Below are 26,327 nucleotides of genomic sequence, written 5' to 3'. Positions count from 1 at the left end.
CCCATAAATTTCGTAGTCACTTTTCCATTATTAAATTCCTTTTCTTTTATCTTGTCGTCTCTCCACAAATTCTTTATTAACAAGTTTATAAGCTCTCAGTCCTAACCACTTCTTCGGATCTTCCTTTTCACTGTGATGGCTCCTATGTATCGGAGAAGGCAGTGGCACCCCACTCCAGTACTCTTGCCTGTAAACTCCCATGGATGGAGGAGCCTGGTAGGCTGCAGTCCATGGGGTCGCTAAGAGTTGGACACGACTGAGCGACATCCCTTTTATTTTTCACTTTCATGCATTGGAGAAGGAAATGGCAACCCACTCCAGTGTTCTTGCCTGGAGAATCCCAGGGACGGGGGAGCCTGGTAGGCTGCCATCTATGGGGTCGCACAGAGTCGGACATGACTGAAGTGACTTAGCAGATTAAAGAAAATTCATATTCTTTTCTCCTGTTAATCTATCTTCAGTTCAGTTCAGTTGCTCAGTTGTGTCTGACTCTTTGCGACCCCATGAATTGCAGCACGCCAGGCCTCCCTGTCCATCACCGGCTCCCGGATTTCATTCAAACTCGAGTCCATCGAGTCGGTGATGCCATCCAGCCATCTTATCCTCTGTCGTCCCCTTCTCCTCCTGCCCCCAATCCCTCCCAGCATCATGAGTCTTTTTCAATGAGTCAACTCTTCGCATGAGGTGGCCAAAGTACTGGAGTTTCAGCTTTAGCGTCAGTCCTTCCAAAGAATACCCAGGACTGATTTCCTTTAGAATGGACTGGTTGGATCTCCTTGCAGTCCAAGGGACTCTCAAGAGTCTTCTCCAACACCACAGTTCAAAAGCATCAATTCTTCGGCGCTCAGCCTTCTTCACAGTCCCACTCTCACATCCATACATGACCACTGGAAAAACCATAGCCTTGACTAGACGGACCTTTGTTGGCAAAGTAATGTCTCTGCTTTTGAATATACTATCTGGGTTGGTCATAAGTTTCCTTCCAAGGAGTAAGTGTCGTTTAATTTCATGGCTGCAATCACCATCTGCAGTGATTTTGGAGCTTTTATTAGTTTAATTCTCAGGTCCAACCACAGACTCTGAAAGGTTTCCTATAGGATTCTCAAGTTTTCCCCTCCCCTCCTGCTGGAAGGAATTCTTGGTAAAAAGTATGTTTCTGTTACTTTGGTTTGTTCTTATCTTTGATGATACTTGTATAGTGGGAAATAAATAATGGGTTAATTAAGTGATATAAAATTTAACCATCTGGTTTAGTAGCTGAGATAATTTTACACAGTTTAAATATAAAAAAAGTTCTTCAGAGTAGAAGATGCTTCCAGGAATGTATGATGGTATTATTGGAATTGAAAATAATCATAATGGAATAAATAATAAAATTGCTTTCCATTTAGTGTTTCACGTAGTACATAGGATACTAATGTTTACTATATGTTTCTACCTTGGTAGCATTTATCCAGGCATTAATGATGTATGTGTATGCTTCACGTGTGCTCTGTGTGTGTGTGTTTATTGGAGGAATTGTCTTGAGGGTTCTATAGAATAATCTTTTGATTGATGAGGGAGAAATGTTTATTATAACTAGATGATTCTGATTGGTTTTTCAAGGAAGATGGATTAAAGAGAATGTCAAAAAAGTGACTGAATAAACTCCACCAAGGAATGAGGAATGAATATAGGAAGGAATTCTCTGGTAAGTTTTACGTGAAGCATGATGCAGTCAGATTGACAGGAGCAAAGCAGTAGCAACAGTTTCCAGAATCAGGGCAGTTGGAGGTTGGTTCATGCTGTTCAGATTGAAACCTACTTTCCCATCAAGAGTGATAGCCACCTTATTTATAGTAAGACCCACCCCTTTCTGTTCACTCGCACTCACACATCCAGTCAGTGCCACGGTGTTTTCATATATTCTTCAAAGTGAATTATTGTCTGTTATCTGTTAATATGAAAGTCTGCAGTTTTAAAATGTAAGAACAAAAGGAATTTATTTTGTTAAGCCCTGGGCTTGCATTTATTAGTCCTGTGCCTATTCTTGTTGCTCTGTAATTAACAGAGGATAAATAATGCTGGATTTATTTTAATTCTGGATTCAAAAGAGTTGCTGGAGAAATTTGAAGAATTTCATCTACTCTTGGGTCCTTTGTAAATTTGAGACAATCTAATTGTCTCAATCAAATTGTCTCAAACCGTACTTCTGTTTGTCAGCTTTTAAACATTTCTCTCTTGTTCATTTTCTCTTTTCCTACAGCAGCTATTTCTGACTCTATCACTGTGTTTAAATACACAAGTCCAGCTCCATTTTTACCCTCCCTCAGTGGAGATATACTGCTATTTTAATAGGACTGCCTTTTTGTTAGGAGTTGGGCATCCAGTGATTTCACTTTTTTGATGTGCTAAAATTAAGATGCCTGTGGGATTATCAAGTGTAGAGAGTCATTATGCAACTAGATATTTAAAAATCTGGAATTAAGATCAATCTGGGTCTGAATTAGGAATCACTCAGATCTCTGTTTACCTACATGCTTATTTACCACCAAAGACGTTTTATAGATGGAATGATGCTTAATACTAGAACCCTGTACAGTTATCTCTATTTAAAAGCCAAATAGTTGAAGAGGCCCAGGAAAGGAGATTATGAAAGAAAAAGGAGAATTAGTGAAGAGTGTATTATGAAAGTCAAGGAAGAAGAAACGTGGGAAGAAGAAGTGATTGGCAGTGTCATATGCAACAAGGATAGTAGGAAAGATTTGTAGAGCCTGCTGTATTTGGCTTTAGGTTATCTTTGGGGATCTTGATGAGAGTTATTTTAATTGTGTGATCAGGCTGGAAACCAGAGCCAGTGAATTGAGAAGTGGATTGGAAATAAGATTGTGGGGCATCAAGTGTGGACTGCTCTTTGCAGAAGTTTTTAACCGGAAGAGGACAGGATGCTGGTTAGAAGATCATGTCAGATTGATAAAGGTTTTTTGTTTGTTAAACTGAAAAAAATTAGTTTTTTGTTTTTGTTTTAAAGATGAGAATAGTAGAGAAGAGATATAGTAGGAAAAGAGAAGGCATAACTGGGGTGGTGAAGTCCTTGATGGATGTGGAAGGAAGGAACCCAGGTAGGCTGATTTGTCTGAAGAAGAAAGGTCCCTTTTCCTTAACCACTGGGAAGATTCAGGATGGTACATGTAGGAAATTTGGGGGGTGCCTTGCCTAATAGCCTCAGTGTTATTTTTCAGGGGGAGAGCTAGATTATTTTGTATGCCACAGTGAGTGAAAAAGCTGGTAGGTTCAGAGAGAGCACACCAGACCAGGTAGGGGCATGCTGAAGAATTTCTGGGCACCGAGGGTAGCTTTCAGTGTCTCATCACGTCCCCCGATACTCATTTGTGATTTTCCTTGGAGGACTCAGTAACCTGATATGGGAAATAGGAGATTTTTTTTAGGTCCTACAGAGATGTTGGTTTTGCTATTCGAGTTCAGTAGGTGAATAGGTTTAAAAGGAGTTTGAGATGTAAGCAGGAGAGTGGCTAAAGCGAAATAAGTAAATTAGGTTAAAGAGCCTGGATCTCAAGCCAGTAAAAGGAATCACATCTTCTCTTGGCAATGAAGAGCAAATGTATTAGGAGAAAAAGGAATTGGGCAGATGGGTAGATAAAGCCAAAGGAGGAGATAATGGGGGAAAGGGGGTTGGATATACTCTTGCTTCAAAGGTGACGGTTCTGAAAAAAAACAAAAACACTAGGATAGGTCTATAGGAGTGAGTGACTGTAGACACGTGGAGTTAGGGTCCGTCTGGAAGTCTGAAAGCTTGGTAAAGAGTTGAAAACGTGGGCTCTGGACTCAGACTGTCTGAGTTTGAATTCCGTGCCCTCACTTCTTAGGTATGTGATCTCGGGCAAGTTCTAAGTGGTGGTTGACTGTTACTCAAATCAAGATAATAAGAGTGCCTTACTTTAGTTTTATGGTGGGACTGAGTGAAGTAATTCATATAAAGCATTTGTACTATCCCTTGCCCAACTTAACTGCTCAATAAACCTTAGTTGTAGTCGTCGTCGTTGCTGTTACCATTATTACTGGCTCCGTCTCATTTAGATCACAATTCTTTTTTTAAAAATTAATTATTTTAATTGGAGGCTAATAACTGTACAGTATTATGTGTTATTTTGCCATACATTGACATGAATCAGCCATGGGTGTACATGTGTCCCCCATCCTGAATCCCCCTCCCGCCTCCCTCCCCATCCCCTCCCTCAGGATCGTCCCAGTGCACCCATCGAACTTGGACTGGTATAGATCTCAACTCTTATGTCACCGCCTAAGAGAGACCCTCCCCAGCCACACTGTAAAATATAGACGTGTTCAAATAACTGTCCATCATATTTTAGCACCTTGTACTATCCACTGTTGTAATTTAGTTGTTAGTGGGAATATCTCCCCAGTTAGATTATCATCTTCTTTGGTGTTGAAGCCAGATCTTATTAACCTTTTTATAAACTATGTGCTTAACACATCAGAAGTATAACCATTCTCCTAAGTCTTTGTTGTGGGTGGAAAAATGGGATCTCTTTGTTGATGTAGAAACCACTTGAATACTGCTTGTTTAATAAAGTTGATTTCTGGCATAGTGGTAAAACTTTTAGATTAGGGCAAAAGGGTAAACCACTATCACTAGGGTTTTCTGATCTCATTTTAGAATTTTCCGCACAAACAAGTGCACAGTTCTCATTTTACTGTTTTGTTTGGAGGGATAAAGGAGTGACTCATTGCTTCCTAGCTGCGTTGGATTTAGCAAACTGAGCAAATGCAAACCTCTTGTTTTCGAGGCATTATTTATATGTTGTTGCCATAATGTCAAATCATGACTTTAATCATGAGAGAAATTATATTTAACTTGATTTGAGCCACAATTGAGGGATGCTGAATGTGGAACTGATAATCTGCTGTTAGAGGAGGTTTTTAAATGTTTCCAGTCTGTTTATAGGTGCTTTAGTACAGTGTAGGTGATATCTTATTGTTTGTCCAGCTCACAGTCATTTTAGCTTCCTGAACCCAATCTTACTTGAACATATGACCTTTTCGTGTTACTTTTGTAACCACAGGTATTTGAAACTAAGGCTCAGAAGGAACAGCTTATGAGATACATCGTAGGCACTTGTTTCTGAACTTCTCACTGGCTTCCAGAGCTTTACAAGAGTGGCTTAACGTTAATGATGATAACATTCTTTTATTTGTATAAAATGTTATTTAATGTACTCTCATTTTTGAAGTTAAAAAATCGGTATTTGCTCACCACTCTTCTCAAATTAAAAACACATTTGAATCATGATGATTTAGTGTAAGTTCCAAGTGTGTTATTGACCAACTCTGGTTTGAGGAGGGGGCTCCCCTGGTGGCTCAATTGGTGAAGAATCTGCCTGCCAATGCAGGAGAAACTGGTTCCCTCCTGGGTCGGGAAGATCCCCTGGAGAAGGAAATGGCAACCCACTCCAGTATTCTTGCCTGGGAAGTCTCATGGACTGAGGAGCCTGGCGGGCTACAGTCCATAGGGTCACACGAGTTGGACCTGACTTAGCGGCTAAACCACTGCTACCACTGGTTTAGAGAAACTAGATTTTAAGAGTTCAAGTTCTTTTCTTGAATAGGTAAGTATTCCATGTAAATTTAAGTTTATGAATTGAAAATCTGTCCATTGATTTGTATAGCTTGAGATAAGTTCATCAACTTATAACATTATGTATTTCCAGTCAAATAACCTATCTATAAGTAATTTATCACTTTTAAATGGACTTTCACATTACAGTATCGTCTATACTGGTGATTCTATCATCAATGTTCTTTTTTTTTGTTACAGATTTTTATTTTATTATCACAAAATTTTATTTGCTGTCAGAAAGTGAAGCATTATGTATAATGGCATATAATTGCTCTGACAATCTGAGAAATTCTAAAACATTGACATTTCTTTCATTGTACAAGACACTAGATTCTTACTGAAGTAATACATGTTGTTTTTCTCATCAATGAGGCTTTCTGTTTTAGTGACAGTCAATTGGGGAAAAAAACATAGTTTCCCTTCTTGGATAATGAAGTAGTCTAAAAATGAAAATATTTTTATAAAAAATTACTCTCAATTAATATCATGAAATACATGGGAAAGGATCATATTTTCTAGATGGATTGCTAATTTGATGACATTAGTGACTCCTGTTTGATGATATATTACACATCCAATGTAAACAAGAACATGTTCCTAATCCTTCACATGCTTTATTCCTAGAATTTAACCCGTGAATTGGAGAACAGGGAAAAACAGCAGCTAGAGATGTTGGATGAACTGACGGAGATCCAGAAGCACTTTGAGACGTGTGACGCCAAACACAAGCGCGCTGACCTGCAGATCACGAAGCTGACTCAGCACGCCGAGGAGGCCACCAAGCAGGCTGAGCAGTACCTTCTGGAGTTCCAGCAGTCCGAGGGCCTGAGACAGGAGGCAGAGAAGAGGAGAGAGGAGCTGAAGCTGAAAGCTCAGGAGTCCATTAGGCAGTGGAAGCTTAAGCATAAGAAGTTAGAACGCACGCTGGAGAAACAATCTGAAAGTCTCGATCAAATGTCAGACAAGAATAATCAGGTACAAAAGCCACATTCCTGAGGAATGATTTCTGCTGTGACCAACCATTCACTCATTTGTCCTTTGAACAAACTCTTGAGTGCTGTGCTGTGTGTGTGACCTATCAAGAGGTTCTTGATAGAAGAGTCTCTATGTCTTGACTATCTCAAGGTACAAAGATAAAATCTTTGTACAGGTTTTGTAGTAGTTTAACATTCTGTGGCTTTGCAGAGTTAACCCTTAAAACAGATCCACTCTCCTCATCTATTTTAGTGTTTAGTTCCCCAGTGCTCCCTGTGCTAAGTTGATCAGTCGTGTCTGATTCTTTGTGAACCCATGGACTGTAGCCAGCCAGGCTCCTCTGTCCATGGGAGTGGGTTGCCCTGCCCTGATTGGAAATTATTCTTTAATATCCAAATGGAAGAAAATCACAAAATCTTCCTTAATATCACATGTCTTTTACTCCAGTGAATGTATTTTAAAATCTCATTTATTTGTATATCTCAACTTCAGTATTGGTTGGAAAGAAGCATTTAAGATGCAGTCATTACTGCTGGACCATTTTCTGGCAGCAACTGTAATTTTAGTTAAGTGAGTAACACTGATAATCTCACTGAGCAATATTGTCAAATCTCAAGCCTCTTGAAGGCTTTTGTGCTCCTTCGATAGCAACAAAAAACATTTCATTGATCTGTGTATACATTTAACGTCATCTTTTCTCTTGTATAATCAGTTATTTTAAATGGATTTTATGCTCCTGTGTTGATTCTCAACTATATCTTTGCATTGAATTAAACCCAGATGTTTATAAGATAATAAGCAGGAAAGTCATGATTGATTTTTATCCATGTTTAGTCTTGGTTTATCACTTCTGCATTGTCATTTGTCACTTGTCAAGAACTCTGTTTCAGAAGAATAATCATTTGGATAAGTTGACTTTCTTTCAAAAGAAAGCAAAATGTAGGGCATTTACACCTATAAAATCAATTGTCAGCACTTAAGAATGACAGATGCTTGTTTCATGACAGATGAGCTGTCATGGACACGATGCTTGTATTTTTACATACGAATTTCTTGGACATATAAAAGATGGAGAAAGTGATCACTTTTCACTGACTGTGGAATGCTTTTCACTTTAACCCACCTGACACTTAATAGGTGACTTATTGCCCCAAGGTAAAGCCCTTCTGAAGCTTTCAGACTTGAATCTGAATTGATTTGATCCCAGGAGATTGGTCTACCTTGATTATTCTGTTGTCAGCCTGGTTTGGCAATTGGTTCAATGAGTCTGCCTATAACGGAGGTAGGGAGAGAGAAAAGTGGTTGGGGAAATTGACTGATTGAGAGCCATCTGGGGATTTTACTTAATGAGAGGAAATTTAGAAGGGTCCATGTCATCAGACAGTATCTTAATCCAGGGGAGTTTTCTCGATTGAGCTTTTTAAATATTAAAAATTGTTAAACAATCACTTCCCAGAATACTCCTGCTAAAATTATTTTTATCACTTAGCATTGCTAATGATAAGCAAAGAAGTAGTTTTAAAGTGATTGCCACAGTTAGGGTAGTATTACAATTATCACAGCAGGCATTGTAATTTCCACTTTAAAAGCCTTAAAAATTAATGCAGCATGTTGCAGTTAGAGCAATGGTTAATCAAAGAAGAAAGGGTAACAGATATTTTACTGCAGATTCAAGTGTCCAGTAAGTCTGTGATATGGAAATACATTGTAAATCACTTTGGAAAAAGTATATCTTTAATACCTTACTGAGTAATGCCTCTGAAGAATATTTAATTTTGAATAAAACAGAAAACCACGTTAGGGCAGTAGTAAGACAGTCTACTCACATTTTGTGTTTTGGGGATGAATTACTTTCCAAAAGTGACTCCAGGGTATATTTGGAAGTGTATGTTAAGGTAAAAATGATACTGGCTTACAAATAAAGCATGTTATAGAGAATGTATTAATTGTTTAATAAGTAACTTTATTGAGCACTTTCATGTGCTTAACAGATGCAGTCTTTGCATTTTCAAAATAGTTCCTTGCCTACTTCCATCTATCTTTTTCCAGGTTCACTTATTTTCTGCTTTAAGATGTGCCACTTAAAATTCATTAGAAAGCCAAAAGCATTTATTCTCTTAACTATTGCTCTTATTTTTTTTTTTCCTGCTTTTTACATTACATTATGAAATCTTGGTAAGATGTCAGATATATATCATATTACAAAACCGTTTCATTATTGAAGCATATGGCACATCAAATAAATAGCATATCATTGCAGAAAAAATCCAGACAGGTCAGTATGTATACTTTTCTTAAAAGACACTGACATGAATGGTTACATCAGGGAATCATGATGTTCTTCAGAGATACATAGATGGTGTAACATTCTATCGATATATATAATATTCACTAGAAGGCCGGGCATTCTATTGATATAAATAATCTAGTCAAGAATTGTGATTTTTTGCCTTTTTTCCTTTAAAGTGCTTTTGAAATCATTGGTTTTTATATGTACTTTAAAAATAATAAGGAAAAAAATTTCAATTTGGGTTTTGATCATAATGTATGCTTTTCTGAGTGTTTCCAAATTCATGTTTTTTTTTTTTTTTTAACATGGATAATGGGAATGATTCTTAGGTTTTGTTTTTTCTTATTGAATTGGCAGGATAATTGACTTGCCCATGTATTGAGCTTTTTCCTTGATAATATTTGACTTCGAGAATCTTAAATTGCCATCTTTTCCTTCTGTGTATTGCTTTCATGCTGAGGGAAATAAAAGAGTTGTATGTAATATATACTATCTTTTCAAATGTGAATTTCTTAATGGTTGAAAAGTAAGGAGGATCAGTGCTAAAGTGCACACTTTCTAAATGTGTATGCAGTCTTGTCATAAGCAATTTAAGAAAGGCTAGAGTACTGATATGTTAGTATAACCCGGCACTCTGCATGTTTCCTTCCATGCAGAAAAATAACTTTTGTTTTCTTTAAAAATTTTTCTTGTCTACCTTTTGGTTCCTTAAAAAAAAGGAAAAAGAACTGTACATACTTGATAGGCCTTTGAGGAGTTGATTCCTGTTCCTATAAATCACCATGGTTTTAAGCAGTATCATTCCTTTGGCATCACACCACCCATTTTCAATCCTTCTCTCATAATCTTCCCCTATAGCTCTCCTTCAGTGGAAACAGTGTTCAGTTAGAACATTCCCTTCCCATTTTTCCTGACTGCTACTATGTCTCCATTAAGCCTCCACTTTTCTCAAGAATTTTCACCCCTGGCTTCCCTTCAACCTGTTTCATTACATATAATTTTGCTATTATCATTGGTGATCTCCAAGTTTAAGTCAGCAGCCCATTGGTCTCTGTGTTTTTATATTTCACTAGCTTCCTATTGTATAGTGACCTTCAAATCACTCTGCAGCTAATTTCTGTGGCTAAAATTTGTCATCATCTATAATTTGTGTTCTGATCTTTAGTTCTAAAATTTCAGTCACTTATTGTCCACATTAGTTTTATTCCTTTCTCCTCTTTTAACTATTACCATCGGAGTTTCATCTTCCTACATATCATTGGTTGACCAACTGTTTCTTGAAATCAGTTTTTTTTCTTTCTCAGACTGGACTTCATGAAAAGCTAATCTGGTGACATGTTCACCGGCATCTTCAGTTTCTTAACTTCCACCCCACACATTTTGCTGATCTTCAACCTGGGATCTACCTAACTCTCTACTTATTCTGTTGCTGCTTTTGAGTGGTACCAGTAAAACCTACATAGAATATCATGTATATTGGCTCCTCTTCCCTGACCCCAGCTCAATTCATTCCATCACATTAAAAAAAAATTTAACGTAGGCCAATTGCTAGGCATCTAGCCCTCTTCTGATCAAGAACTATTCTTCATCTGAAGGGTGAACTATGAAGACTGTTGGGGACCTTCTGAAAAATGTTACTCATTCCTAAAAAAATACACTAGGAGGACGATGTCCTCCTTCTCTGAACACTACTGTGTTTGACTGTGATGCCAGAAATGGCTGAGGCTGTCCTGCGATGATCCTGAGACTACAGCCTCATTAGGAGGGAAGGTATTGCTGAGAGCGATGCAGAGCAGTGGACCTAGAGCTCTGACATACTGTGTCTGGAGAGTTCTGCTTGGAATGATGGTAAATCACCTTGTAGTTTAAGCTAGCTTGAATTGGAGTTTTCTCTTACTTGCAGCTGAAAAAAAATCCAATCTGATATGAAACATCAATTCTTGGAGTAAGGAGCTGTAAGTGAACAAACCTAAAATGATTGACTACGTGGAGAAGTAGGGTGAGGACAGGGATGATCAGACTTTTCTCAAGGGAAAGCTGGAAAACCTTACCATACTATTGGAAATAATTGAGCCATTAGAAGTCATACCTTTGGGTCTTGATGATGTGCTTCAGGGGATGGTATTAAGTGACCAGTAGGTTAATGACTTAGGGCTTCCCTGGTGGCTCAGCTGGTAAAGAATCCGCCTACAATGCAGGAGACCTGGGTTCGATCCCTGGGTTGGCAACATGTCCTGGAAAACGGAAAGGCTACCCACTTGAGTATTCTGGCCTGGAGAATTCCATGGACTGTATAGTCCATGGGGTTGCAAAGAGTTGGACACGACTGAGCGACTTTCACTTCACCTCAGGAAAACTTTAGGATGTTGGAGTCTGTTGTGTACTTATTGCAGCCGTTAGAAAACTCCCAGAAGAGAACGACAAGCACAGCTTGAAACTGGGCTGTCTAAAAGCAGAGAGAAAGATCTTGGGGCCTTGGGAGACTGAAAATCTGCTATCTTTAGTCCATATTTACTGAGCCTGGTAATTTGAAGTCAGAGTTGCAAAAACCAAATCGTCTATCTATGCTAAAGTTAGTCCAAGTAAGGGAGGTAGGACATTTAGCAGAAATTTAAATGAGGTAAAAAAAAACAAGCCTGATTTCTCAGGCCTAGGCACTTCTACTCAAGCATTTCTCACCAAAGGAGACCCAAGTCCATTGTTTTGAATTCCCTAAAGACAAAGGTTATTCAACCGAGGGCCCCCAGGAATCTCCAGGATACTGAGGTGGTGGTTAGGACACTGACATTTTCAGACACGAAGTCAATGTCTAGACAAATCTTGGGCTATGGCTACTAGCCAAGGATTAACCAAAAGAAAATAGAAGTTACTTAGCTTTTAGTATGTATATTGCCAAAGAAATTCCAAACTTGACCAACATAGTCTGTGACTGCTGTAAGGCTGTCACTGCTGTCCTGAATTGATGTAACGCTTGGAACACTGAAGGTGCGGGCGAAACCTGGAGAGTTGTGGAGGGTGGTAGAGTCTGAGCTTTGAAGGACTCATCTTGAAACACCCCATCTCTGCTCTTCCCATCATGTGACAAAAATAAATATAGTATTTTGCAATCAAAGACATTTTATCTGCTACAACTTCATCTTGAGTACACGATTTTTACTGATATCTTCAGGGCTGCATGGAAATCTCTTAACTCAAGGTCAGGGGCCTACGTTATCTGTTCCAAAATCAATCACTGTATTTGAGCTGCCTCCCCTATTCTCAGGTCCCTCCTTATGTTAGCCTTACAGCCAAGGCTGGATTCTGTCAGTTTTGTCTTCTTTAATGTGGTGCATAGAGTGCCCTCCCAAAGATACCTCAGCCTAGTTTCTGGAAGCTGAGAATATGGAGGAAATATCAGTGCCATGATGATGTTACATGGCATGGTTGATTTTAAGATGAGGAGATTGTCCGAATGGGCCTAGTCTAATCTCAGGAGCCCTTCAAAGCAGATAAATCTTTCTGATTGTTGGGAGAAGGGGAAGTCAGAGGGATTCAAAACTTGAGAAGGATTCAGTGTGGAATGTCACTGGCTGCAGAGACAGAGGAGTCCATAAGCCACGGAGCGTGAGTGGCTTTTAGAAGCTCAGGAAAACAGCTGGCCCAAAGCTAGCAAAGGTAACAGGGACCCATGTCCTAGGGGCACAGAACTAAATTTTGCCAACACCATGAATGAGCTTGGAAGTGGATTCTCCCTCAAAGCCTCCAGATAAGAGCCCAGGTTAGCTGACATCTTGATTTTAGCATCAGGAGATGGAAGGCAGAATTGCTTGCCAGGATTGACAACCTATGGAAACAGTGAGATAATATATGGGTGTTGTTGTTTTAAGCCATGAAATTTGTTGGAATTTGTTACACTGCAATAGAAAAAGAATACATCTGCCCTTGTTTAGCCACTCAGTCATGTCCAGCTCTTTTTCGACCCCCTGGACTATAGCCCACCACGCTCCTCTGTCCATGGGATTTCTCAGGCAAAAATACTGGAGTGGGTTGCCATTTTCTTCTCCAACATCCACCCTTAGGCTTATGATTATTTCTAGCCATTTTTCCTGCCTTAAATCCTCTCTGAAGTGAACTCTTTCCCCTGTGTTCTAGAGACTTTTCAATCTGGAACAGTAGTTTATCAGTGAACCCCTCCCTTCACAGTTTTGATCACTGTCTTGCATAAGTACCTCCCGGAGACTCCTGGTTTCTCCTTAAACTTAAATCCCACCCCCTCTCTTTACTTCCCCCTTCCCAGTTGTCTTCATCACAGCCCTATGATGTAGCTTTTATTATCTTTATAAAGATAAACAATTTCTTTAAGGTCATAGAACTACTTATGCCTGGCTGAGAATCCAGTTCTCCTGGTCAGAGCTCAGCTGCTTAATCACTCCCTTTGTATTATTTCTCATGTTAGCTTCATGCTCTTTCTCCCTGTTAGAAATTTGAGGAGACCATTTTTTTGAAGTGATGGACTTATTTTATCATGAATTGTTTCACACTGAGGTGCAAAATATAAAGTATAAAAATGTCTTAAAGTATTTGCATTTTAACTCATTTCTAATTCTAAAATGAGAATCTTAGTTTTTTTTGTTTTTTTTGTTTTTTCCCCTGGGTTCAAACTATGGTAGGCATCAGTAAACAAGTATGGAGATGCTATTGGTGTCAGTGTTGGGGGAGAGGGGACAGTTTCAGCTGCCTTAGCTGTTGGCTTTTTCATTTGCATCGATGGACCGTGAGGATTAAAGGGTTAGTTCTTGGCCTTTGTCCCTGAGCAATAGCCCTAATCCCCAAAGAGGCTGGCAGAGGGTGATGGCCTTTCGGTCCTTTGACTTTTCTCATGAGTCCCTTCCCAACCTTTCCAACTCTTAAATTAACCTTATTTCTACCTTTAACTTAAAGACCTCTGCATTACATACTGGTGTGTTTCTTGTCACTAATCAAATCACATTATTTGATTAACAATGACTGATTGTACCAAAACCTTTCTGTATCTACATTCTTCTTCACATTATATTCCCTATCTGTTTTGAGGTTTCTCCTTTTGAAAAGTGTGCCACTGAAATGCAAATCATTGTTATTTTAAGTAACATTGTATTATTTTAATCTCTGGTAAATAATAACTGGAGTCTTTTTTTCCCATTCTTCTGCTCAATTTTATCTTACCTTTAAGTAATTATTTATGATCATGGATTGATGCATTTTGGTGATGAAAATCTGAAACATACATCTCAGTGTGGTACTACTTCAGAGCAATTGTATTTTTCTGCCTTTTTCTAGCCTAAAAAATATTTTTTATTTAAAACCAGAAAAAATACAAAGTATTATTTTATGGCATTTTCTTCTCCTTGTGGCTTAAACTTTATTTCGTTTTCTGGCAGTGTATATGGTGAATTTTACAGTAATTTTTGCTTTCTGTTCCTAATCTGATAGATTCAAAAAGAAAAGGATGAACTGAAAAGTCAGCTTTATGCAGCGCTGCAACAAATAGAGAATCTCCGAAAGGAATTGAATGATGTGCTGACCAAGCGTGCCCTTCAAGAGGAGGAGCTTCATTGTAAGGAGCAGAAGCTAAGTGATGTTAAGTCTCATCAAGCTGATCTTGAACTGGAAGTCAAGGATTCCCTGGATACCATCCATAGGCTAGAAAGTGAATTGAAAAAACAGAATAAGATTCAAAGCCAGTTGAAAGCTGAGAAAGCTCACCTGGAGGAACAGATTGCAGAGCTGAAGGAGAGCCAGGCCAAGGACAAAGCTCAACTTCTTGAGATGCAAGAGGCCATCAAGGACTTGAGTGCCATCCGGGCAGACCTCGCAAATAAATTGGCGGAGGAACAGAGAGCCAGGAAAGAGGTCCTCAAGAGCCTTTCTGACCTCAGGACACAAGCAAAATCTAAAGATGAGGAAACAGCTACAATCATTAGTCAGTTAAAGCTCGAAAGAGATGTTCACCAGAAGGAGCTGGAAGATCTCACATCGTCATTGCAGAGTGTGAAAACAAAACACGAACACAATATCCAGGAGCTGATGAAGCACTTCAAGAAGGAAAAGAGTGAGGCTGAGAATCATATTAGGACCCTGAAGGTACCTGCGCTGAGTTATCCTGATGATACTGGAGAAAATTTTCTGGTGGCTCATGAAGTTAATAACGCGTAAACTTTTAGAGATCGTTCTGTATTCCCAAGCACTGAAGGGGAGATAAAACTAACAATAAAGAGGCTTATTCGTGCCTGTTCGGCCAGGTTGAAATGAGTTATAGCGGCCACCTGGGAGCACCTATTGCAGAGGACTGAAACCCTTTAAAAAGAACGGTTAGCTGTTCGGGGAGTTCAGGAAAGGCAGACAGAGGTGGCAGTGAGTCATGGGCCTGAAATGCGCCCACATTCAACATTTATGATCTTCTAAAATATAAAAGGCAAAGACTTGTCAAGGCCATAGAAGCTGTAACCATGGCCCCTATTAACATGGTAACTAATGAGGATCGGCCTGTGGGTTTTGCAGACCCAAGGCTTTTTGAGATTTACCCCTTCTTTTCCAAGTCAGAATTGCCTGGGTAAATGCGTAATTGAGATCTTGGATTTGAGGAAGTATTTCTAAGATGTATATATCATTATGTTAGCAGTTATCACATGCAGGGGAGTCATCTCACAACATGATTGTCAGGAGTGTGATAAATCTATCCCCCCTTCCTGCTTTAGTTATGCATCATCATATGATATAGATTTCATACTATTTATTTTTTAATTTCCTTTTATTAGTATGAGAATTCCATGAGGACTGGGATTTGACTCTTGTTTACAACTATATCCCTAGTGCCCAGTTCCTGGAACATTAAAAATATCTTGTTGAATAGGTGAATACATAGATTAATTATATTTTTTCTCAAAATTCCTTGAAATGCAACTACCATAAAAATGCTTGTGACAAAGATGAAATTATTAACTATAATTAAGCTGCACTTGTAGAATGTTTTCAGCTAATTTATTAATTTTTCTTTAGTCCTGTTTAGTCTACTGGCAGTAGTGAATTTGGAGTTATTTAAGTTGGGGTGGGCAGAGCAGAATGGAAGCTGGAAGAAATAGGTAAGAGGCCTGCATTCTATTTCATGTAGCCTAAGACACTGTTATTTGTAAGGTGGATCATTGCTCTGTGCTTAGGAAAACATATTAACGCCTATGAAAATGTGACATGCTGTCAACTGTAAGATAACATCCCGAGGCAGAGAAGGTAAAATGTGAAAAAATTGTATCTTTTGATATTGGTGAAGTATGGCATAACAGTCTTTCAGCGTTGGTGAGTCCATAAGCAAAAGCAGAATCAGAGATATGGAGAAGAGAATACATTCATGGGGTTGCAAAGAGTCGGACACGACTGAGCGACTGATCTGATCTGATACACACACACACACACACACACATATATATATATATATATATATATATATATATATCTCGGAGAAGGCAATGGCAAGCCACTCTAGTACTCTTGCTTGGAAATCCCATGGATGGAGGAGCCTGGTAGGCTACAGTCCATGGGGTAGCTAGGAGGCGGACACGACTGAGAGACTTCATTTTCACTTTTCACTTTCATGCATTGGAGAAGGAAATGGCAACCCACTCCAGTGTTCTTGCCTGGAGAATCCCAGGGATGGGGGAGCCTGGTAGGCTGCCGTCTATGGGGTCTCACAGAGTCGGACATGACTGAAGTGACTTAGCAGCAGCATATATATAATATATATATATACATGTATATACACACATATATATATGAATACATATATAGAAAATAAAATACATATCATATATTGATTTGTTGGTTGTGACAATAATAATACTAGCAGACATTTTTTTCAGCACTTAGGTTGTGCTGGTTTTATTACTGTAAGAACTTTATGTGTATTACTCATTTAATACATCATCTCTGTAGATTGTGTGATGTTAATTTCTCTCCAGTGAAGAAATTCAGACGTGAGAAGTAACTTTTCCAAGGTCTTACACTGGAGAGTAATAGAGGTAGGGCTTGAACTAAGGTAGTCAGATACTTGAGTTCTTAACTACATTGCTGTACTGGAAAAGATTTAGACTCTAGACTGGCTAGATTTAGTTTTGGGTGACTAGTTGGATAATGAAGCTGTTTGTCCAGATGGATAATATAGACAGAGCAACATATTTGGAGAGAGTAATGTCAAATCCAGCTTCTCAGCATGTTGTTGAGTTAGGTGGAAGAGACCTTAAGCCTACTCATGAAAGTCTAGGTGGAACAGTTTAGTACGTAATGGGTTAGAAGTTGAGGAGTAAGTTGAGATTCAAGTTAGATATTTGGGAGCTAGTAACCCATTGTTGGTAGTTGAAATCACAGGGTTTGGATGACATTATGCAAAGAGAAAGAAGAGGATGAAATTCTAGAACACCACTGTTTAAGGGAAGAATCGACTAAACTGAGAAGAGTTCCTAGGAAATACAGAACACAGAACCACATGCGACACAGGAGGAGAACCAGAAGAGAATGGTGTCTTGTAAACCTAAGGAGGACATTTTAGAAGAGTATAGTCGTGAGTATCAGTGCAGCAGACAGGCTAAAAGATGAACTAAATGATGTGTTCGTTCCATTTGTCACAAATGGGGGGAGAAGGTCTGTGGGGAGATGTGAGGGGCTGGATCAATAACAAAGTGGGTAGATTTCAGCAGGAGACAGGGCGTGTCTTCCTCTGAAGGTTCTGAAAGAGCTCAGTAAGCTAGGGAAGGTCGATAGGGATGGACTCAGGTTGTCGATGTGAAGGCTGGTACCAACCGCACAAGGCCAGTCTGGGAGCAGGTAATGTGCTCCCGCGTGGCTACCACTGAAGAAGTGTCACGGACAAGGGAATGAGAGAGTGGAGGGAAAGGAATCGATGACCGCAGGCTGCTTGTTTGGTAGCAGTTCCTCGACTGGAGCTTAGATTTTCAGAGTTGAGGTCCAGGCGAGTGGTAATGCAGTGAGTTGCCATTGTGGAATGTGGGTGAAGGTGGTTGGAAGAGAATGGGTCAAATAACTTTGATGTTAGTTTGTTGGGTAGATATTTGGGTGTTCATGATGCTGTTGCGAAGGTGTTAACGGGTCACACGCCAAAAACGTCAGTGAAGAGGATGACTGGTCGGTTGGCTACTGCTAACCAGGAAGGCAGAGTCGAAATAGTGTGAATCTCAATGGAAGGCGGCGTTTTTGCACGAGGATGTGTATGTCATGATTTGTTAGGTCATGGATTGAGAAATGGTTCTTTCAAGGAACTTTTGGTTTTCCTGGGAATGTTGAAACTGCACCCTCTTTTTCTTCTTGGTGTTACTGACATATTTCATATTCTCATCATCACTATTGTAGTTGTGTGATAAACATGCATTCCAGCAGGAGTTGGTAATAATTTAATCAGCCCTTACAGATTTAAGATCATCTGTGTAAAAACCTCATTCTCACATTGTACGGAAAATATGCTTTCTTGAGAGGGAGGTGAAGTCAGGGGGTACAGCCTGCTTGACAGAAACTGCATTTGCCCCTGGATGCCTTGGCATATGAACAATATAGCATGCATCATAGTAGCAAGTGGACTGCAGCCTGCTGATCTGGACTGTGGAGACGTGAGACACAGCTCTGAGGAGCCTCCCTACTTCCCCCTTAGTCCCTCATTCTACCCCCAACTCCTCCCTTTCAGCCTTCAGATACCACCTGTGTTGCCTCTTTCAGAACACTGATCCAAGTGTATCACTTCCTGCTCAGAAACCTTCAAAAACCATTAGTATCTCAGTAACAAAGTCTCAGATCTAGTCCAGTCTTCCCTGATGTGGTCCCACCTGAGCTGTTCACACTTGGAGCCTTTTTCTGTTCCCCAGCTGGCCTCATACAAACGGAAGACCATTTCCTACACCGACTTCTCACTGCCTGCTCTTCGTCCAGATCGTCTTTCCCCCAGTCTGCAGGAGGAAAAGGGGTGCCTAACCTTTCAAGGCTCAGTTAATTTTTTACCTCTCTTATGGATTCACTGAAGATGGATATATCTCAACTGAGGCTGAGATAAATCTCTTGCTCCTCTGTTTCCATAGCGGTCTGTGGCTACCACTGCTACTGCTGCTGCTAAGTCGCTTCAGTCGTGTCCGACCCTGTGCGACCCCATAGACGGCAGCCCACCAGGCTCCCCCATCCCTGGGATGTACCGTACGTTTAGGCTGCCTTATATTTTGGTGTGTTTGGGGTGTATTCATACCTCTCCAGAGGGACAGGCAGCAGGTATTAGCTGCTTAGATTTTTTTTTAGTTAGTTTGTTTTTAATTTGGAAGACTAAGATGAGGGATTTTGTAGTCACTCTTCAATGTGGTACAAGAGCAGCAGCATATGTGCTTAAAAGGAGACCAGGGATTGTGAGAGCTCAGTCCTGTTCTCTTAAACTGAAATCACCCATGAGGGATAACCCCACCTCATGCTGTTTTATTAATATAATCCTGTACTTTTGACTCATTTATATTATTAAAAATAGTTGATAGCAGTGGTCATCATCAAAGATTTAATATGTCGAGTTATGTACAAGAGGGCTATACATAAATAGCTCTGTAAATGTTGTGTTTCTCTTTTGGCTTCACCTTAATTTATCACTTTTTCTGAGTCTAGTAAGTGCTGATACATTACCCATTTTTTTTTCTCTGCACAAATTATATATTTTTCCCCATCAAGACCTACCCTTCTCATGCCTATTTTTTGAATTTAAATGTAAAATATTATAATGAAATGTTCTTGCTGCTATTAGTATCTGAAGGCTCTTTGAAAGTTATTTGAAGGCTGTTACCACCTCAAGATGATTTCAACAAAGATAATTTTGTAGAGCCCTTACTGGGATCGGAAGACCAAGAGTAGAGTTGTGTATTTTTGCCATTTGCTGGCTATATAATCTTTGTCAAGTTACTTAACCTCTTTGTACTTCATCAGTAGAACGGGAACAGTCACGTCTTTCTCTCTCTCAGGGTTTTTGTGAGTGACATCACTGTGTAAACCCTAAATGAAATGTAAACATAATAATGAGACCACCAAAAGAAATAAGTTCTTCGTCAAACCTAGGTATTAGTGTTCTGGTAAATGTTCTAAAACAAGTTCTCCAGGGGCAAAGAAGGGAGCCCTGATCTGTAGCATTTGCCAGGTTCAGTGATTTAAGAGCCCCCTTTTGACTGGTTTGAAGCTATCAAACATCATCACTGGACACAGAGTTGGGAGCTGAACACAGCGGCTCCCTGAGAGTCTCTGTGAGCTGGCCCAGCTCACCACTGGCCTTAGGGCAAGACTGTCTATACCCATGCTCTCTATAAGACACAAAGAACAGCCAGGCATTCTGCTGAAGCTTAAAATCATAATGGAACAGTTTTCCTGGTGGGAGACTCTATTTTGAAAATTTATTTTTGGATAGTGAACACAGGATTCCTAATTTAAAAAAAGATCAGTTCTTTTGTTAACTCAAAGTGGCATCAGGTCTTCACTGAATTTTGTTGGGTGAATAAGATGGAGATTTTGTCTGAAACTCACACAATGTCTTCCCTTCGGGAAACTACTTCCCATGATTATGTTCCCATGTACCTAATTAAATCCATACAGTAAACGTATACAAAGGAAAGAAGCAAATATATTTGAGGCATTGCAATGTATTTTAAACAGATTCTATGTAGGTACTTACAGGCTGTCAGTAACTCGTGGCTGTAACTTGTACTAACCGTGTTGCAAGTGTACCCAGCTGGTTTTTCAAACCTTATGCTGTATGTACCTTTTAAAGGTAGTAAGGCAGAGCAGCTGAAAACGTGGGCAGCAGAGAGAATTTCTGGGTTCAAATCCTGGCTGTGTTATGGTCACTGTATCCCCTTGGGAGAATTATTAGTGTTGTTCTGCTCGAGTTTCAAAAAAGGAAACAGGAATAATATCTCCCTGGTCAGGTTGTGGTGAGGATGAAATGAGGAAAAGCAATACAAAAAGGTCTTAATGCCATGCCTGACATAGAGTAAGCATCCTCATTGTTGTCCTTTCAAAGGTATTTAAGTTCACATACCTGGCAAATCTTTGTTGAATCCCCTCCACACATTATTCCTAATAATATTAGGAAATTACTAATTTTTTTTTTTAAAGCTGATTCTGGTTATATTTCAAATAATAAACGAAAACCAGGCACATTATTGCATTATTGGTACTGAAATAATCCCTGGTAAACCTCTTTTACATACTTAGTTGTTTATAGTTTTTTCACTGCTGCGATTCATAATCTTTTTAACCCCACAAGAGTGCTATTCATAATTACATTGCACAAAAAAGCACACAATTCTTTCACAGAAGACGAGGAGGTAGCTTGAAAAGGAACACTGTGACGCTCCTCTTATAGAAAAGGAAACTGATCAGGCAGTGATATGCCACAGTGTGTCCTTGTGGGGGCATTTCTTGGCAGGTAGTGTCCCTTCTTTGGGTTACACAGCCCCCTGCTTACACCATTATTAAGAGCTTCTTATTAATTGTTGTCAGACTTGATTGTTGCATCTGTGTCTTTTATGGTTCATGCCTGTTATCTTCAGCACCTAGTACAGTACCTTGCACTTACTTGGTTGCCCAGTTAGTGCTAAGCAGGGCTTGAACACACGGAAAGGATGTTTCCTTTGCATGTCTGTCTATGTGGCAATGCTTAGAAGTAGCAAAATCTCCAAGTATTTGCCCACTGATATAACGTGGAATTTGTCTTGTGTACAGTTTGGCTGTGGCCAGTGGACTTTCTCTTTTCTCCTTTTTTTTCCCCTCAGGCAGAGAGCTTAGAAGATAAGAATATGGCAAAAGTCCAGCGTTGTCAGCTGGAGAAGCTGAAGTCACAGTGTGACAGGCTGACAGAGGAATTAGCCCAGAATGAAAATGAGAACAAACGATTGAAGCTAAAATACCAGTGTTTGAAGGATGAACTAGAAGAAAAGGTAAAAACGTGGATGGATTCTAATTGAAAAGGCTTATTTGCATTTCTTCTAGAACATAGAAGTTAATAAATGCTAATTTTCAGCTTTCATAGAAAAGTTGTATCAGTGCCAGATACAGTCATAGAAGTTTATTAGGATGCTGTGATTTTTATTCTGTCAACAACAAGTAACCTTCTAATACTTTTTATTTTAAATTTCTAATGGATCTTAAAATAGGTATTTATAGGCAAGGTAGCAAAGAAAGGAGTTATGGTTTATTGAAGACCTACTCTATGGCAAGCATTTATGCCAACAGATTGATTTATGTGTGCTCATTTAATTCACACAACTCTTTGAGTTAGATTTTATTGATCCCTTTAACCCATGAGGAAACCATGGTTCAAAATAAAATATGTAATGGTTAAGTGGTCATTCTGTACTAGGCACTCTTCATGCTCATAGTCATTTTATGAAATTGATACTATTAGGCTCATTTTTGAAGTTACAGAGACTGAAGCTTAAGAAGGTTGGTAACCTTGGAACATTACCAACAGACTCATTACTTTCCTATCAGTAACTCTGTAAAATTTGGGGTGTATCTGCTGTATATTGGGGCTTTTCAGGTGGCACTAGTGGTAAAGCCAAAATGGGAAAGACTAGAGCTCTCTTCAAGAAAATTAGAGATACCAAGGGAACATTTCATGCAAAGATGGGCTCGATCAAGGACAGAAACGGTATGGACCTAACAGAAGAACAAGATATTAAGAAGAGGTGGCAAGAATACACAGAAGAACTGTACAAAAAAGATCTTCACGACCCAGATAATCACGATGGTATGATCACTCACCTAGAGCCAGACATCCTGGAATGTGAAGTCAAGTGGGCCTTAGAAAGCATCACTACGAACAAAGCTAGTGGAGGTGATGGAATTCCAGTTGAGCTATTCCAGATCCTGAAAGATGATGCTGTGAAAGTGCTGCACTCAATATGCCAGCAAATTTGGAAAACTCAGCAGTGGCCACAGGACTGGAAAAGGTCAGTTTTCATTCCAATCCCAAAGAAAGGCAATGCCAAAGAATGCTCAAACTACCGCACAATTGGACTCATCTCACACGCTAGTAAAGTAATGCCCAAAATTCTCTAAGCCAGGCTTCAGCAATATGTGAACCGTGAACTTCCAGATGTTCAAGCTGGTTTTAGAAAAGGCAGAGGAACCAGAGATGAAATTGACAACATCCGCTGGATCATTGAAAAAGCAAGAGAGTTCCAGAAAAACATCTATTTCTGCTTTATTGACTATGCCAAAGCCTTTGACTGTGTGGATCACAATAAACTGTGGAAAATTCTGAAAGAGATGGGAATACCAGAGCACCTGACCTGCCTCTTGAGAAACCTATATGCAGGTCAGGAAGCAAGAGTTAGAACTGGACATGGAACAGCAGACTGGTTCCAAATAGGAAAAGGAGTATGTCAAGGCTGTATATTGTCATCCTGCTTATTTAACTTATATGCAGACTCATCATGAGAAATGCTGGGCTGGAAGAAGCACAAGCTGGAATCAAGATTGCCAGGAGAAATATCAATAAGCTCAGATATGCAGATGACACCACCCTTATGGCAGAAAGTGAAGAGGAACTAAAAAGCCTCTTGATGAAAGTAAAAGAGGAGAGTGAAAAAGTTGGCTTAAAGCTCAACATTCAGAAAACTAAGATCATGGCATCTGGGCCCATCACTTCATGGGAAATAGATGGGGAAGCAGTGGAAACAGTGTCAGTGTATTTTTTTGGGCTCCACAATCACTGTGGATGGTGACTGCAGCCATGAAATTAAAAGATGCTTACTCCTTGGAAGGAAAGTTATGACCAACCTAGATAGCATATTGAAAAGCAGAGACATTACTTTGCCAACAGAGGTCCATCTAGTCAAGACCACTGGTTTTTCCAGTGGTCCTGTATGGATGTGAGAGTTGGACTGTGAAGAAAGCTGAGTGCTGAAGAATTGATGCTTTTGAACTGTGGTGGAGAAGACTCTTGAGAGTCCCTTGGACTGCAAGGAGATCCAACCAGTCCATTCTAAAGGAGATCAGTCCTGGGTGTTCTTTGGAAGGAATGATGCTAAAGCTGAAACTCCAGTACTTTGGCCATGTCATGGGAAGAGTTGACTCATTAGAAAAGACTCTGATTCTGGGGGGAATTGGGGGCAGGAGGAAAAGGGGACGACCGAGGATGAGATGGCTGGATGGCATCACTGACTTGATGGACGTGAGTTTGAGTGAACTCCAGGAGTTGATGATGGACAGGGAGGCCTGGCGTACTGCGACTCATGGGGTCGCAGAGAGTCGGATAGGACTGAGCGACTGAACTGAACTGAGTGGTAAAGAACCCACCTGGCAATGCAGGGAACATAAGAGATACAGGTTCGATCCCTGGATCGGGAAGATCCCCTGGAGGAGGGCATGGCAACTGCCTCCAGTGTTCTTGCCTGGAGAATCCCATGGACAGAGGAGCCTGGCGGGCTACAGTCCATGTTGTTGTTCAGTCACTCAGTTGTGTCTGACTGTTTGTGACCACATGGACTGCAGTACGCGAGGCTTCCCTGTCCTTCACCATCTCCTGGAGTTGCTTAAACTCATGCTCATTGAGTCGGTGATCACATCCAACTACCTCATCCTCTGTCGTCCCCTTCTCCTCATGCAGGGTCGCAAAGAGTCAGACACAACTGAACTGACTTAGCATGCATGCACACTATGTATCAGGCATAGGGTAGAATACTAGGGACTTTCATCAAGTCACTACTTGTGTGGCAAAGTGTCAACTAAGAATAGAAGATAGAATATTTAAACTTGTGTTCTGTGCCTTTCAGTTCAGTTCAGTTGCTCAGTCGTGTCCAACTGTTTGCAATCCCATGGACTGCAGCATGCCAGGCCTCCCTGTCCATCACCAACTCCCAGAGTTTACTCACATTCGTATCCATTGAGTTGGTGATGCCATCCAACCATCCCTGTGTCTTTACCAGCTTCTTGAAAGGATTTGCCTTCCAGTGTGATACAAGTCAAATAGAGAAAGGACTCTTAGCATTTGGATAATAGGATAGGGCAGGATAGACTGGGCCAGATGAATCCTATTCTTGATAAGTGTTACTAACTAACATCTGTAATATAGGAATTATCAAGGCGTAGGGTGTCATAAAACTCTGCATAAACCTCTAGAAGAAACTTGCATGCTTTGCTCTTCTTTTCCTCTGTCATTTCTGTATATATATTTACCTTTCTAGTAATTGTTAAAATCAAGGAAATAAAATTTAAGTGAACTTCGTGTTTATGATTAAATGTGCTTAAGTTGCTAAATTTAGGCCTACAACCTTGACAGTTGTTGTAATTTAGCTCTTATGTCATACTTTGTTTTCATTATGTCTAATGTTCACAAATATTTAGTGTATCTGTTTTCAGGGTATACTTGCTTTGGAGATAATGCTTAATTTTCCAAGTTTTTCGTAATTAAAATGTAGCCAGAAAGTTGTATTAACGTGTTATATATTTAGTTATTTGCATTTAGGAAATAGTAGAGAAGTTTTTGATACATTGAAAGTGTAAAGGTTACCTTATTCTGCTTAGAATAAATGTTTCTTCACTATTATATTTGTGATGTTCCAGATATATATGCAGTATCGTGCATTCATATAAATGGAACATTCGAGACTTCCCTGGTGGTCCAGTGGTTAAGACTTCGTTCCTTCCCTGCAAGGAGCTTGCGTTTGATCCCTGGTTGAGGAACTAACATCCTGCATGCCCTATGGCACAGCCAAAATTAAATAAATAAGTAAATACATAGAACATTTACCTTAGAACAGAGTTTTTGTCAACTACAAATTGTCACCTGCCCTTGTCATCTTCCTCTGTAAGGATTAAATCGTGCTGCTCTGGCTGCTGACTTTCAATACCTCCCTAAGGGACTTCAAGGTGGAGATCAGGGAGGAGGCACGCTGTGCTCTGGGAAAACTGGCAGAACAGGTCTCCAGAGAGTTAGATATTTTCAGGAGCTGATTTTATGAACCCAATCCTTGCACCTGCTCATATCTAGAAAAGCCCTAAATCCTTTGATGGTGACATCAGCTCCTTGTGACTAGCAGAAAGCCTTTGCAAAGATAAATGTTTGATTGCATGAACTCCGTGCTCACCACCAGAACCGCATATGTATTGACTTTGCCCCCTACCTCTTTGGAGCAGTTGTCCAGAGCTCTCTGAGGTGCTGTCTCCCAGGCTGCAGCCCTCCATTTGCCCCAGATAAAGCTTAACTCTTATGTTGTACGTTTTTTTCAGTCGACAGTTTCTGGAGTTAGTTGTTGTATAGTAGATTCTCCCCAGCCTCCCTTAGTGGTTTCCCTGTCCACAATTTCAGTTACCTGCCACAGCAGATTACTGAAATTACCAATTTTGGACCAATTGCGGTGCAGAAAGATTAACTGGAAAATTCTA

At 39.9% G+C, this 26,327-nt stretch overlaps 1 protein-coding gene across 21 annotated transcripts in view; it reads left to right on the top strand.

Moving 5' to 3' along the window:
• CEP128 (centrosomal protein 128) overlaps positions 1-26,327 on the top strand; it is a 605,049-nt gene that overhangs the window by 281,321 nt on the left and 297,401 nt on the right. For all 21 annotated transcript variants that reach the window (XM_055538802.1, XM_055538807.1, XM_055538799.1 and 18 more), the window contains 3 exons: positions 6,263-6,613; positions 14,355-15,005; positions 21,710-21,874. In XM_055538802.1, coding sequence (XP_055394777.1) covers positions 6,263-6,613; positions 14,355-15,005; positions 21,710-21,874 — 1,167 coding nt within the window. The remainder of the gene's footprint in view (positions 1-6,262; positions 6,614-14,354; positions 15,006-21,709; positions 21,875-26,327) is intronic.

This window comes from Bubalus kerabau, chromosome 10 (assembly GCF_029407905.1).
Source record: "Bubalus kerabau isolate K-KA32 ecotype Philippines breed swamp buffalo chromosome 10, PCC_UOA_SB_1v2, whole genome shotgun sequence".
Classification (NCBI taxonomy): domain Eukaryota; kingdom Metazoa; phylum Chordata; class Mammalia; order Artiodactyla; family Bovidae; genus Bubalus; species Bubalus kerabau.
Note: the sequence above shows the minus strand (reverse complement) of the source record. Positions and strands in the feature narration are given on the sequence as shown.